Source organism: Polyodon spathula, chromosome 21 (assembly GCF_017654505.1).
Source record: "Polyodon spathula isolate WHYD16114869_AA chromosome 21, ASM1765450v1, whole genome shotgun sequence".
NCBI lineage: Eukaryota > Metazoa > Chordata > Actinopteri > Acipenseriformes > Polyodontidae > Polyodon > Polyodon spathula.
The window spans coordinates 20,203,785-20,219,843 of record NC_054554.1 but is presented as its reverse complement, the minus strand read 5'-3'; the positions used below and the strand labels follow the sequence as shown (position 1 = coordinate 20,219,843).

General features: G+C 37.6%; 1 protein-coding gene across 1 annotated transcript in view; it reads left to right on the top strand.

Moving 5' to 3' along the window:
* Positions 1 to 16,059, top strand: part of LOC121296195 (carbonic anhydrase-related protein 10-like) — a 201,598-nt gene that overhangs the window by 117,774 nt on the left and 67,765 nt on the right. Inside the window, exon 3 of the mRNA XM_041221473.1 lies at positions 8,120 to 8,262. Within this exon, the coding sequence (XP_041077407.1) occupies positions 8,120 to 8,262 (143 nt within the window). The remainder of the gene's footprint in view (positions 1 to 8,119; positions 8,263 to 16,059) is intronic.

The following is a 16,059-nucleotide window of genomic DNA, read 5'->3' as shown; positions in this document are numbered from 1 at the left end:
ATCATGATAACAGCACAGCAATATACCTAATAATAGCAAAAGTGTGTAATATAATTGACTTGAATGATTGTGCTCAAGTCACCACCCTTCACTCCCTTTGGATGCTTTGACTGAGTTCTGGAACGGCTCTTCAGTTCAATTGTCACCCACACAAATAAGTAATGAAGGTTAGATTAGCCAAAGTGTCTTTTATATTAGTGTGTGCTAACACCATCTAATGTTTTCAGCAGTGTTTTGCCAGCAGAGCAAATGTCAATTTGATCCAAAGTGATATCATTTATTTTACATAATAAAATAAGTTAGTAATTCATAATTCAGCAATAAGAAGAGGATTGCATTCAATGACTGGTGGTATTGTATAGGTTTAATACATTGAATAATAGGTGTATAGTGCTATTATTTATGAAAGCTTTATATTTAAACAGTGTATTTCAAACAGCCAGTGAAATATTTAATTCATTCATGCAGGTGCCCAGAGGCATCAACATTATAATTTCCTTTGAGACCTGTAGGAGGAATTAATGAATGCAGTGCCTTATTGATGCACATAGATTGCTAGTCCTTTCTCCAGCCTTATTTTCCAGTCATAATAAGACAGTCTGTAACTGATAATTAGACAGGGCAAAAATAATTACGGTACAAACATGGCTTGATTTCTCTAAGCCTCATTTAGTCCCAGAGTTCAGAGTACAGGGACATTCAAATTGATAACTCAATGTGGCTAAGGGCAATGAAGTACTTAAAAAAATATATTCTTTGCTTAGGTGTTATACATAATAAATGTACTTAAATTGTTTTAATCATTCAAGTCAGTCCCTCTTTGGAAATTATTTAGTAATAACACAATCATAAAATCTGTGCAAATCTAAACAAAAATCTTAGACAAGTGGTTTAATAAACTGATTAATGCCTTGTACAAAAAGGCATCCTCTGTGTCAACATGCTATATCTACAAAAAAGGGCAAAGATAACCCAGCCTCCATCCTATTACGTTGGTACAATGGTTGGGATCTCATAGACTGGCTGCAGTCGAGATAAAGACCTGAAGAATTGTGGCAATGTTGTGTGTTGCACTACCATTATAGATTCTGACTTCTGTGAGATGAGGTTAAAAGTTCTAAAATCCCAAATACAGATACTTCTTTGCATAATAGTTGCACACTTGTAGTGTGCAAGGTTGCAGGTTTGATCCACTGCAGTAATTTAGTGTTGGGTCAGGCTCAGAGGTGCTGTAATAAACAAAAGTGGGGGAGTGTGGAAGGCCTCGAGATAACACATGGAGAGCTTCAGGTGAAGGGGTGTGGCAAAGTGGTTTGCAGTGCTCAGAAAAAACAAACACAGCACAGTTATAAACACAACATGAAACAATTTCAAAGATTTTACTGAGTTACAGTTCAAATAAGGAAATCAGTCAGTTGAAATAAATTCATTAGGCCCTAATCTATGGATTTCATATCACTGGGAACACAGATATGCATCTGTTGGTCACAGATACCTTAAAAAAAAGGTAGGGGCGTGGATCAGAAAACCAGTCAGTATCTGGTGTGACCACCATTTGCCTCATGCAGCGCGACACATCTCCTTCGCATAGAGTTGATCAGACTGTTGATTGTGGCCTGTGGAATGTTGTCCCACTCCTTTTCAATGGCTGTGTGAAGTTGTTGGATATTGGCGGGAACTGGAACATGTTGTCGTACACGTCGATCCAGAGCATATCAAACATGCTCAATTGGTGACATGTATGGTGAATATGCAGGCCATGGAAAAACTGGGACATTTTCAGCTTCCAGGTATTGTGTACAGATCCTTGCGACATGGGGCCATGTATTATCATGCTGAAACATGAGGTGATGGCGGTGGATGAATGGCACGACAATGGGCTTCAGGATCTCGTCACGGTATCTCTGTGCATTCAAATTGCCATCGATAAAATGCAATTGTGTTCGTTCTCCTTAGCTTATGCCTGCCCATACCATAACCCCACCGCCACCATGAGGCACTCTGTTCACAACTGCAAACTGCTCGCCCACACGACACTCTGTCTGCCATCTGCCCGGTACACTTGAAACCGAGATTCATCTGTGAAGAGCACACTTCTCCAGCATGCCATTGGCCTTCAAAGGTAAGCATTTGCCCACTGAAGTCGGTTACGATGCCGAACTGCAGTCAGGTCAAGACCCTGGTGAGGACGACGAGCACGCAGATGAGCTTCCCTGAGACGGTTTCTGACAGTTTGTGCAGAAATTCTTAGGTTGTGCAAAGCCGTTTCATCAGCTGTCCAAGTGGCTAGTCTCAGAAGATCCCACAGGTGAAGATGTCGGATGTGGAGGTCCTGGGCTGGCGTGGTTACACATGGTCTGCGGTTCTCTAAAACGACGTTGGAGGTGGCTTATGGTAGAGAAATGAACATTCAATTCTCTGGCAACAGCTCTGGTGGACATTCCCTCAAAACTTGAGACAACTGTGGCATTGTGTTGTGTGACAAAACTTCACATTTTAGAGTGGCCTTTCATTGTCCCCAGCACAAGGTGCACCTGTGTAATGATCATGCTGTTTAATCAGCTTCTTGATATGCCAACCTGTCAAGTGGATGGATTATCTTGACAAAGGAGAAGTGCTCACTAACAGGGATTTAAACAAATTTGTGCACAAAATTTGAGAGAAATAAGCTTTTAGTGCGTATGGAAAATTTCTGGGATCTTTTATTTCAGCTCATGAAACATGGGACCAACACTTTATATGTTGTGTTTATATTTTTGTTCAGTGTAATAATACCTGGCTCTACACAACGATGTGTATAGCGCAGGTAAACCATGGAGTTCAGTCCAAAAATAATAATACTAATAATAATGACACACACTTTATACACATATGATCACAAGTCCAATAGTGAGTGCCCCTAGTGCAAGTGGTGATTTAATACAATAATCGGTGACAACAAAAGTTTGATGCTGGCTTAGCGCGACAGCTATGTAGCCATCTAGAATAACAACATTTAAACAGACAGATAAGACAACACTAAACACTCACCGTACTTTTTCGTTTGTACATCTTTTACAGGTCTTTCCATAACCATAACAAAGGAACAGATTGCTTGGCCACATTCCCTGATATACCATCTGTCACGCCCCCCTTCGGTAGCAAATGCAATCACGTCTCCTCCAATCCATGACTAATACATCGCCTACTGCAGTAAGGCAATGACTTCTGGTATTGTGACTCCGCCCCCTTTCTGGATGGCCGACTTCCAACTGACCCTGGAATGAACTGCCAAAACATCCAGTCTGGGGCACACTGTCCATGTTATATAGCGCCCTCACAGGTTGAGAGGGAGGTTTTTGACAAGGATGTATTTGCTCTCTGTCACGGGGTAACCAAAATTTACTTACAAATAAGCAAAACAAAAACCGGTTCATCAAATGAAAAGTTGGTACTGCCCCATTAAATACAGATGACTATTTACAAAATATATTTACAAGTTCCATGGAGAAGCATTTGTATTTATAAGAATATTTAACCAATGTCAAGTCGGTGAATGAGTGTAGGATCCGTGCTGCCCACAAGTACTTGCTCTGCAATCTTCTGAAGGAAATGTATACCTGCACAGGTATACATTTATAACCCATCTCCTCACAGGCCCACTCCTACCGAATATTAACCTTGTAGTTGCCAGAGCCTGCTGGATAGACAGGTTCCTCCTGTTCCCTCTGCTGGTGGAAGGTAAACTTTTCAGTGCACAGATTCCATCTACCCTGTCCCATATCTCCCTCTCTTGAACAGAGACAAAGGCACACTCGGCGGAAGCCTGCTCCCCCCATCCTGGGAAAAAAAATCAGCATTACTTTCTTTTTCTGTGACTGAGTATCTTGTCTCCAGTAGGACCATCTTCCGACTGAGGTACAGCATGGAGTGTTCTTTTCTGTCCCTCCTTTGGGACAGCACAGCTCCTAGACCGACTTTGGAGGCATCAGTCTGTGAGATGAAATCCTGCAAAAAGTCAGAGCAGATTATTAAAGGGGAGAACCATTTTTCCAGTCATTGAAGGCCCTCTGACATTCAACTGTCCACAGGGTCTTTTTATTCAATTCTGTGAGTGGGGCTACTATAGTAGTAAAGGATGACACAAATCTCCTGTAGTAGCCTGCCAACTCCAGAACAGACCTAACACTAGTAACGACATAGCCGCTTTTGAACGGCTTTTGCAATTCAAATTTAAATCTCTCCACGTATGTGAATATCTCGTGCATGTCTGTTCTTAAGTGTTACTAAATATTGTAATTAAATATACAGTGTTTCAGCTGCAGAATCATAAAAATGAATGGAAGTTATAAGCACTTGCTTCTGCAACCTCTAGACCCGCAGTTTATGTGGCATATTGAAATCAATACAATACTGTGCTACCCTAAGTGTGGACAGGTGTAAAAAAATAAGTCTAGTTTATTAGTTTCTCATCTTTATGTATGTGTGCTGTTTTTGAAAAAAAATAAAAATAAAAAATGTTTAATTTTCAATGTAAATACGGATTTTCTGCTATGAAAATGTTATGTATATTGTTATGTAAAAATATTAAGTTGTAGCCGATTGTTTGTTTTTCATTTTCATATTGAAGCCGTATTAACCCTTTGCTGTCCATTTATTCAGCGCTTGTCAGGCGTGTCGGGTCCAGTTTATATTCACACGCGCTGTTTATTTTACACGCGCTGTTTAAAATATTTTTTTCAGGTTTAAAAGGCATTGAATCGCAAAAGGATACTCAGTACTGTATCTCCAGTCAAGCCCCACCCCTTGTTTGCTGTATTTTTCACTTACCTCTTTATATGTGCATTCTGATAAATCTCTCCTGATCACTCATTTTATCACCAAACTCCTCAGTAATGCGAGCCAAGTCATTATTTTATTATAACATCTCAAAAAGCTCTGCAAATGTCTGTGATATTCTTTGAGCGCTGGATGCAGAAGCAGCTATCTCCTTTTTTCGGTTTCATTTGGCTACTATCGGTACATCATGCTTGAATTTCTTCCAGCACAGAATTTAATGTTTGGTCAGGCGTGCTTACTAAAAATGACACAAGAACACTGACACTCATTTTCTCAGTGCTGTAACATGCAATCAAAATGCAGTAAATATGCCTCAAAGGAGCGGTTTTTGTATTTTTTTTTTTTAAATATTTGAAGACAACAATAGCATAGCGAGTTGTGTACCGAACAGACTTGATGCTACATTAAATCCAACGATGAACTGAGAGTAGAATATTATTATTATTATTATTATTATTATTATTATTATTATTATTATTATTATTAGTTTAGAGTACATAGCCTATAAGTCACCAGACTGACATTCACCATAAGTAATGCTTTGTAGTTGGTTTCAGGTTGACAAAGCTTTAATAATATAGGGGCAATTATTAGTTATAAGAAAGTAGTATTATAGCAAATTATTGTTAAAATGCAGCATCGATGTGCGGTTACTTACAAAACTGCCTCTGCGATGTCTGTGCTCCGCCTCTCTCTCTTTGGCAACTTGGCATCACCTCAGGTCCTCTGTAACTCACTTAATCAAATCCTTGAACACAAACAGCTGAAAAGCACTTTTTTAAAACCAAGACTACGGCAGCAACGACAACACTCTCCCTAACTTCCAAGGAGTTGTGGGCTCTCTAAACGTTAAGTATTACCTTTTGTAATTTTTGTTCGTCTGCATATCTTAATCTGCATTGGTTGCGGGTGTATTTGGCCGCATTTTGAAGTTGGAATTTATTATTGTGCCATCTTGTTTAGTAACAAATTCAAGTTTGACTGAATTTTGTAACCGGTTATTTTCATGACATCTTTTTGTTTTTGACTAAGAGAACAATTTAAGTTGGGCTGCATCTTTAAACAGTGTAGGATTTAGTGTAGGTTGTTGATGTAGCTGACATTGTGTAGGCAATTTTTTTCTACTTGCTGTACTGTAGAGTTCGAAGTTATAATATGCAATATTTGACAGCAAGTGGCTATAAAAGTTTGGGCCAAAGTGGTTAACAGTGTACAGGTGCAGGAGTGTTGCAGTGATCAATAAACAGACAGACAACGATAATCCAGGTGCAATGTTTTTTTTTTATTTTTATAATCCAAAATCTGATGACAAAAACAGTAAACAATAATGATAACAGGCAATACAGTTGTGTATTTCTGTGTTTAATCAACGGGTTGTCCCGAAATAATAGTCGTGATATTTAAACACACACACACGTAACACAAGCACAATCACAAGTCCACGGTGAGTGCTATAGTGCGCGTGGTGCAAATACAGTTAGTTAATCGTGAACAATGGTGCAGTGTTGTCTGGGTAAGTGCTGGCCTTTGGCGACAGCTCCAGATCATGTTAGCCATCTCAAAACAACAGACAAGTAATTCTTTAGACATGACAAAAAACAAACAAAACAGTTATGATAACAATAGGCTATGAGAGTAATGGTACTGGCAGCAAGTGCAGTGTCTGCGATGGAAACAGAAAATTACATTATAGCAATCAGCCTTTTGGTGCGTGTCAGTCAGAGGTGTATAGTAGTTTATCTGCACTGTATATTTATTATCGACATTGGCCGATATGGGTAGATAACCATCGGCTATCGGCATCGACCAAGAAAATCTTACTGTAATCTTATTGTTTCTAAAGGTGAAATACAGGACAGGCAATACATCTCAAAAGACATAGATAATAGATTTACTTATCCTTTTAATATTACAAGATATAGAGGTTTAGTTTTATGTGCTGAGTATAATATGGACTGTAGGGAAAGTGTTCTCCTATAAATACAGCAGACACAGCTGCCATGTCAGGGTATGTATCAGTCAGAAACCATTATGTTTACAGATATGGCAAAACTGGTCACAGCACTCATGTGTTCTGTGGCAGAGCACAGCTCTGCTCTTTAGAAATTGGCAGGGATGGGGTTAAATTCCCCTACCTGCCTTGGTTCATTGTGTTCAGCTGGCTGGGGTTGATTAGATGATTAGTTTAATTAATGATCAATCAGTGCCCAGCCACCTGACATAAAAGGAGGCCTCTGCTTTTCATTTGGGAGGAGGGAGCTGAGGAAGCAGGTTGGTGTTTGTGGTTTTTATGATTTGTGAATCCAGTGAAGGCATTGCCTAGCCTGGAAACCTTTATTTTTGTGAGTGTGTTTTTGTTTTATTTGTGTTTAAATTGCTTTGTTTTGGCCCTTGTGCCCTTTCATTTTTGTGTAATAAAAGTTATTTTTTTTGACATCCAGACTGTCTCTGGGCCTCTATCCACTCACCAGCCTGCCACACGTTCCTTTGTCCTAATAATTCTTCTCATGCTCCAAATAATTTAGCTTCTTACTTTTTACTTAAACTTACAGTTGTATTAACACTGCAGTAATACTTCAAACAAGGAATCATATAATTGCAACAGTGATTATGTGTAATGGAGTAATTTGCATCACAGGAGATGGTTATTTAGTTGTGAATAATAAAAATGTGGATTTTAGTCCTCAGCAATGAGGTCTACAATTTTGACAGAAGTTGTGATATTTGAAACCAGAGAGATCTACAAACTCACATAATATAAGCTGCAGTGTCATTTTTAGATATTAGTTTATAGCAGCGCTTGACTTATCTCTATATTAAATTTATAGAAGCTATTTTCTAGCTTCCTAAACTGAAGAGCTTATTTCAGAAAACATTTAAAGTTGCATGGACCAGTAACAGCAGACGTCATTGATGTGAGGTTCTGGCTTCAAAATGAGCTACAGGAGCAAAATCTTTCTCAGTGCACTTGTGTACATTGTTGTTATTGTTTAAAAAAAAAACTACTTTCCAAAAAGTAAATTCAAATTACTGTTACTTTTCTTTCAAGGGGTGAATACCAAGAGTTTGGAGAACCCCACACCCTGCACTACAAGCCCCGCTCTTAAGCACTATGCCAAAGAGGCAAGCTTGTCTGCATTCGTGGCTATTTAACTTTTACCATTGTCTCAATGATAGGGGACAGAATCTGTAATGACAGTGCATCACACAACACTGCCTTGTTACACACCATAAAAAAGCGCTACTTTAGAGGTCCACTGAAGTGCTAATTCTGCATTTCTTGTATGTTTTCTCTTTACAGTTCCCTCTTTTTGGGGGCTAGTAAACTCAGCCTGGAATCTGTGCTCAGTTGGAAAGAGACAGTCACCAGCTAACATTGAAACCAGCCATATGATTTTTGACCCCTTCCTGACTCCACTTCGTATAAACACAGGGGGTAGAAAGGTAAGTCATTTTTTCTTTACTATTTCAAGGGAATGTGTGATAGATGCTGTAAACTTGTGTTTTACAATACTATATAATACTATATAATTTTATGGAGTAACATGGGATATTTTGTGGTCTTGTTTAATGCAGTTTCTTAAATGAAATATATTTGGTACTGGCGGGCCTTTGAACACTATGTTCTATAGTAGGGGTCGGCAATCAAATTTCATGGTGGGTTAAATGACCTGCGGGCAGCCGCAGAGCAGGCCATTTACATCCCCTACCCAACCCTTCCCATCCCGTGTTGCTGTATGGCTCATGGCACAGAGAACACATATCGAACAATTCCAATGTATTTCGACCTACCACTCATATTACAGTCCAGGGTGCACGGCACATTTTAATAACCTATGTACGGCTTCTGCTGTATTTGTGATGCATGTACATTAAGATGTGCCTGCATGCACTCTGGACTATATGAGCTTTAACAGCATTCCCAGTGGCATTATCATCAATAATGTTTACCCGCATATACAACCCAATGTATCGCTATCTGTTCCATGATGGGGGAAAAAAAAACAGCAGATCAAATTTTCTTCGGCAACCGGCTAATAAATAAAATTTAAAAAAAGCTGCAGTCAGTTGAAAACAAATCAAAATGTCCTTGTAAACTCCAAATACATATCAGTAAAAACAATATAGCACCTGTGTTGCAGCTATTAAGAGACAAATTGGTTTACTTTAACACAGTGGCAAAATGTAGGGGGAGCACGCCTGGTCATGTGTCCCCTCCCCCGGTTTTCTACCAGGCAGTGGCTTAGAACTCTTCCTAAGTTAAAACATTAGTATTGTGTTGTTTAAAAATGAATATGAACTTATTTTCTTTGCATTATTCGAGGTCTGATAACACTGCATCTTTTTTGTTATTTTGACCAGTTGTCATTTTCTGGAAATAAATGCTCTAAATGACAATATTTTTATTTGGAATTTGGGAGAAATGTTCAGTAGTTTATAGTATAAAACAAAAATGTTCATTTTACCCAAACACATACCTATAAATAGTAAAACCAGAGAAACTGATAATTTTGCAGTGGTCTCTTAATTTTTTCCAGAGCTATATATATATATATATATATATATATATATATATATATATATATATATATAGTTAGTTTTTTTATTTATTATCATAATGTGAAATTGAAATCTGATGCGCATGTTAAAAGTCCAAGTCCTTTGCTTTGTATTCCTTTTTTGTTTTTAATCAGAAGTGTCTAAACTGAATCTTTTTTTTAAACTATTTTGCACAAGAGTGTACTTGGTTATTGGATCTTATGTTAACAAAAAAAAAAGATTGTTCTTTATTTTTCGAAAATAAATCGTCAATGCACGAATAAGAAATCAGGTTGCCAATTGAACCGCTTAAAAAAATTACCATTTCCACCCCCTCTGGAAAAAAATTCTTGGCTCTGCCACTGCTGCCAGGGTTTATAATTTAAAAATAAAAATATATATTTGTATGTTTTTCGTAAGTGGATAGAGAGTATGTAAGTATGCAGTTTATTTCAAACTTTCAGACCTTAATAATGTAACTAAAGACCCTTCAATGTTATATTTGTTCTCGTGTGAGACTTTCACTTTTTCAGTCACAATATGTGTTCCTGTGTATGAGGGTTCCATCATGGTGGTGACCCTAAAGTGCATAGTTTGTGTACTGGCTTACAGTGTGATGCCTTAGACAATCTTTAATCAAGAATAATCACACAGACCCATTCGATTTGAAATTTCAACAATTCAGAGCATTATCAGTACTCCTTTGGTTTATTAATGCTTAAAAATTGATCGAGTGGCTACAGACTAGGGCTGGTACGATCAAATCGAAAATTGATTTTTCGATCGATTCCATTCCTCATTATATACATTGATATAAATACTGGATAATCAATTCAATAATTACATTTTTGAATGTGCATAATTAATAACATTATTTAAGTTTATCAAGGAAGCTGCACCGAACACCCCCTGCCTTGCTATTTACAGTATTTCTGCCAGACAACCAGTGGGCGTGCTCTTCTTTTCCTGATCATGTTAACTAGCATCTGATTTACCGGTCCCATCCTACCAGCGAATCAGTTTTGAAAAAGCTTTGTGTATACCCTGTAAACAACAAAAAAAAAAAAGTGTGCCACCTTGTATCCGGAGCAGGACAACGGGCTTGCATTCCTGGCAAACAGCATGTAAATAAATTGTGCACATTGAAGAAAACTGACTGTATATATTCAAAATGAACTATTATGCAGTATGTCTACAAGATAGTGCCTAATTTTCTCAGTCAGTATTGCAACAGCATCTCCCTGATAAAGACTTTCCAAAATGAGGAGGCTCTCAGGTTGGCAGTCAAAGAAGTTCCTGGACTAAAAGAGCATAAAAGAGTAAAACCTTCGCAAATAAAAACATTTAATCAATATAAGGCTGTTTAAATTAGTTTGCATTGCATCGGGTCAATATGACCCAAAACATAACAGATATACCTAAATTCTGAACATAATAGGAGGGTTGAGAAACTTCTCTTTTAAATCAGGCAGTGTGTAAACTAACAATGAACTTGCCTTTTAAAATGATATTCAGTTGAACCAATGGATTGCACTAGGAAATGAAATGGCCTCTGAGTGAATGGATCAAATGGAAGCCATGCATCAAGGTTGTGTTTATATATACAGTTGATGATGTGTCATAGTGATGTGTTTTGCCTTAATGAAGACATTCAGCAAGGATTTGGAAAAATCTGACATTTGATTTGCAAATCCACGGAGAAATGGATTATGACAACCAAAAGATTTAATGGACTAAATTTAACATAAGGTGTAATAGCAGTATATTATAATTTGGTTGTTGGTTTGTTTGTTTTAATGTTTCACAACCCAAAATACAAAGGCTTTTCCCTATACTCACTACCCTGATGCACTGGAAATGGCCACTGGAAAGAATGCTTAGTCTTCTTTGAAGACACCTATTTAAAGAAAATGTTTTCACACAGTGAAATTCAGGTCTGAATTCTACGGAGATGTAGAAAATAGACACTTTCATTGCCTCTTTAAATAGTTGTAAAATGTATATGCTAATTATTTATTGGAATTCTAGGTCCGGTTGTCATTTCACCAGTATTTAGCTACATGCTGTATCTCTGTTTTTATAACTTAGTTTTGAGTTCCAGTATTCGTTTATTCAAAGTGTCTGGCAACATAGATGCACTGTACAATAGTTAAACAAATAAATTAATATAGACTTATATTGTCATGTCTACAGATTCTTATAGATTTCTACAGAATAAATTGCTTCAGAATATTCAAAATCTATAGCAAAGTATAAGTGCCAAAAATTCTACTGTATTTATCACCTTGTTTATTTTAAAATCCAGCAAATATAGTGAAAGGAAAAAAAAACATGCACTGCAAAGTAATAACGAATAAATGATACACTCAATAGGCTGCATATAAAGCTCTGAATTATTTAATAGTGAACACACCATTTAATTTCCTTCCTATGAAAATGTGATTCACAAACAAGGTACAACAGTGTAAAGATTAAATGTATGCATTTAGACAACACCATTTACTTCTGGTTCACATTGGCCATTATTTATAGTACCGGTACATCTTTATAATGGGGTCGTTCTTGGTATATAACTTTAAAATGTAATGCACATATTTAGATTGACGGATGTTTACACTGAATAGACCCGTGTTTTTTTGTATGTACTGTAGCTGATTAAGATTTTTATTTTTTGTAATTTATCTTGACCCCTATGGCAAAGTGGTGTGTCATGTGTAGGTGTAGTTGGTGCAGTGCACACAAGACAGTGAAAGTTCAATAAAACAGCTCCTTTATTTGGCTGGGTTGTATGTCAACAACATTTAAATAACAAGCAATGTGTATCGCTCTGTGCAAAACAAGGGTTTCAGTCCCAGAACAATAAGACACTAATAATTAACACACAACACAGACACGGTCACTTCTCCAGATAATGAGTGCTCTTATGCAGATGTGGTGAAAGACAAACAGTTCATGAAACAGTGATGTAGTGTAATCTGGGTTTAGTGCTGGCTTGTAGCTTCAGCTCCCGGCTAGTGCTTAGCCATCTAACAAAGACAAATGACAAACAGTTAGCACAACAAACTAACAAAACACGAAACACTCAGGATAATTAATTACTTCCATTTCCTTAAAGGGTCCTGTCAGTAACCGCATCAAAAGGAACAGATTGTGGCGTTATGTCCCCTAAAATACCTTTAGTCACGCCCCCTCTGATAGCTAGTTCAATTACATTTCCTCCAATCCATGACTGACACATCGCTTACCATACCAGGGTGATGACTTCTGGTACCATGACTTTGCACCCTTCCTGGATGGCTGGCTTCCGACTGACCCTGGAATGAACTGCCCAACCATCCAGTACGGGGCACACTGTTCCTGTTACACAGCACCCTCAGAGGTCGGGAGGGAGTTTGTTGACTTGGATTAATTCGCTTTCTGTCCCCCCCTTTTAACTAACTTCAACTTTTCAATATGCAACCATATATTCACAGGCTAGTTTCTAATCACCATATTCACATGTGTAGACACTGCCACCTTATTAACTGGATATGCTCAAAACATATCAGTAACTCAAAGCATGCCCAGATAGAGTCCCCGTTGGCCTTCGGTGAGAACAAAGGGAAGGCTTTAAATACTTATACATAGGATTGAACAAAAGAAGGTTAATATTTGGTTCAGTTGTGTTTTATTTTGATCTGACTCTGGATCTGCAAGGCCAAAACCACATTTATAATATATAATATGTAAATAACTGTGACAAAGTGCCCGCCCCTGTGTGTATATTCTGTTATATGTTGCATGTGGTGTGTTAAATGTTGGTGTATAGTCATTGGTACACGGGATATAAACGGGTCTGTGTAACACGAGTGTTTAAAATGTATATTTGTATTTAGGCACAAGGATTGCACAGCACTTCACGTGCAAATAAAATGTAATATGTGAGCACAGGGAATTGCACTTTATTAATTCAAGTGCAGTTGTACTGAGACTCCAGCTGAATGACTGTTTAGCAATTGAGTCTCGGTACAGCTGCATAAAAGCAGAATGTTTTCACATACTCTGGGTTGTGTGTTCGGTGAGTGGAGAATGGGATTGGAGACGGAGGTAAAGAGAATAATAATAATAATAAAAATAATAATAATAATAAATAACAACAATAATAATCATTAAAAGAAGCTCACCGTGTTTTGTCTGCTTGACCACTCCGGCCGTCTTTGTGACAATGACTCACAGTCTTCTGTGTGAGTTATGGTAATGCACATTGACCTAAAAAATAGAAATTTTGCACTTCCCCTGCTGATCTACAGAATTTAATTATGTATTTAAAAAGTATTTTAAATACTGAATGCTACAAATTAATTTTACGTAGTTAAATGATTACACGCCAGCTGGGTTTGAAGCCACTCAATAAATTAAGAGCAGCACAGCAGGTATTTTCCTCTAGGGGCTATTAAACAACAATCGGCAAGTGTTACGTTGGACAGATACAAGTAGAGCTGTATTTCAGCACAGTCTGGTTGTGGGGTAAAATCATGGAACTAGTCCTGTTAATCACAATAAGGCAATAATGGCATGCCCTGTTATGCAAGTATATTATAGATGAATATATCAGACAGAAACCTGTTTATGAGGGTAAAATGAGGAGAATGTCATATCCAGTTATTCCGCATTAGAACATAAGAAAGAAAATAAGAAAGTTTACAAACGAGAAGTCATTCGACCTATCTTGCTCATTTGGTTGTTAGTAGCTTATTGATCCCAGAATCTCATCAAGCAGCTTCTTGAAGGATCCTGTCGAAAAAGTCCTTTGGGTCGACATTGTCAACGCTTTGTAGGATTCTGAATGCTTGAATCAGATCGCTGTGTAGTCTTCTTTGTTCAAGACTGAATAGATTCAATTATTTTAGCCTGTGTGCATATGACATGCCTTTTAAACATGCATTGGTAGCAAGTGGATTAATGTTGGAGAGAGACTGCATATTTGCATATTTTTAAAGAGGAGATTATGTTCTATTCACGCATACCAAGATGTTTAGTGAGCAAGTAGTTTTAATGAAGTTACAGCACAGCACAGCATCTGGCAACAAACTCCTCATCCCCAGTTGTACTGCTTTCCTAGAAAAAGGAGAACATTTCAGGTTACCATTCTACTTGTGAGATGTCACTTTCATGAATGTCATTCTTTATTTATTTATTTAGAATAAAAATAACATATTTTTTATGTTCCACAAAAGCAGACTTCTTTCAGCATTTAATTACAGAATATAATTGTTGTGTTCTGTTTTGAAATGTAAAGGGCACTTACTTTGTGTTACTGGATGAAACATGTATCATACTGAAGTGCTTGGTTTAATTTGAGTAAAGTCTATACAACAGCAGGCCAATCCAGGCTACATATACAGGATTTACACTTTTTCCATTTAAATACAGTCGCCACCGCTTAGAACGGGCATGTTTGTGATTAACCCGCAATAAGTGATGGATGGTATAAACTCCCACACAATAACCTGACATTCAAAATGTCCCCTCTGACAGGGTCTTCCTCGCGTCACGTGTGTGGGTCGCAACTGATTAAGCATACAGACAGACAGATGTGGTATTGAAACGCCGACACAAGCGCGTAGGATTTATTCACAAACGGACAGAAAACGAAAGTAAAATAAAGGTGGTCATGTGACGTTACCAGCGATGGTAACGCACAGAGGACTAGTACATCAAGCCGTACAAAAAGTGCAAAATAAAACATAAAATAAAACACAGCACAACAAACTATAAATCAAAGGTGCCGTGAAAACGGCAGGCCTTGCAGCAGCCCCGATTACAGCAATCGCCATGCTTTTATACTGACGCTCCGCTGAGACACGCCCACCCGCCTGCTGGAACAGCTGATTGCTTGCAGCTGCTGTTCCACGCAGACGGGTAATTGTCTCTGGCGGAGCGCCACAGAAGGGCTAAACGGTTAAATCAATATATTAACAATTAACCCAAAAACATACAATAAACTACATATTTCCCCATGTGCAGGGCTTACGCTTTGCCACACCCCCGATCACCAGTTCAGTAATCAAAACAACCATGTGTGTATGCAGATAAAAATCTTTATAATAAGACTATAATATAATAATAAGTTAGGGCTGTCACTTGATTAAAATTTTTGATTGGTTAATTTTTGGGCATTAGTTAATTAAGTGGTAGATTCATCCCTGCACATTCTTAATAAAGCTACTGATCGTATAGTGGCTGTCCTGCATATTAATACATACAAAAAAATCAATAGAATCAAAAATAACATAAGCCCAATGGGACTTTGGTCATTTTAAAGGCGTTTTTATTTCAGTAGATGTAACAGAGTTTCACAGAACAACATCAATCCATAAAAGAGTTTAATAGCAAAATATAATGCACAAGAACTGAGAATGGATTTTTTTTTGTCTTTGATGCAAGTATACCATATATAACACTTATGGCTCCTCATGAAAAACCTTTATTTTAATTATTTTTTACATTATATTTAAGGTTTCCAGTTAAAATAACTCTCCTACCCATGTTCCACAATATAAACTAGTATAAAATATGCATACATAAAAAACTTTAACAATACTAACATCAATAAAACGATACGTTAAGGTCACAGCTTGTGACACTAGCAAAAGATATGTACTCACCTGAAATGATGCCAGGCCAAATGAAGGAATTGTGAAAAATAAATGCTGCACTGCA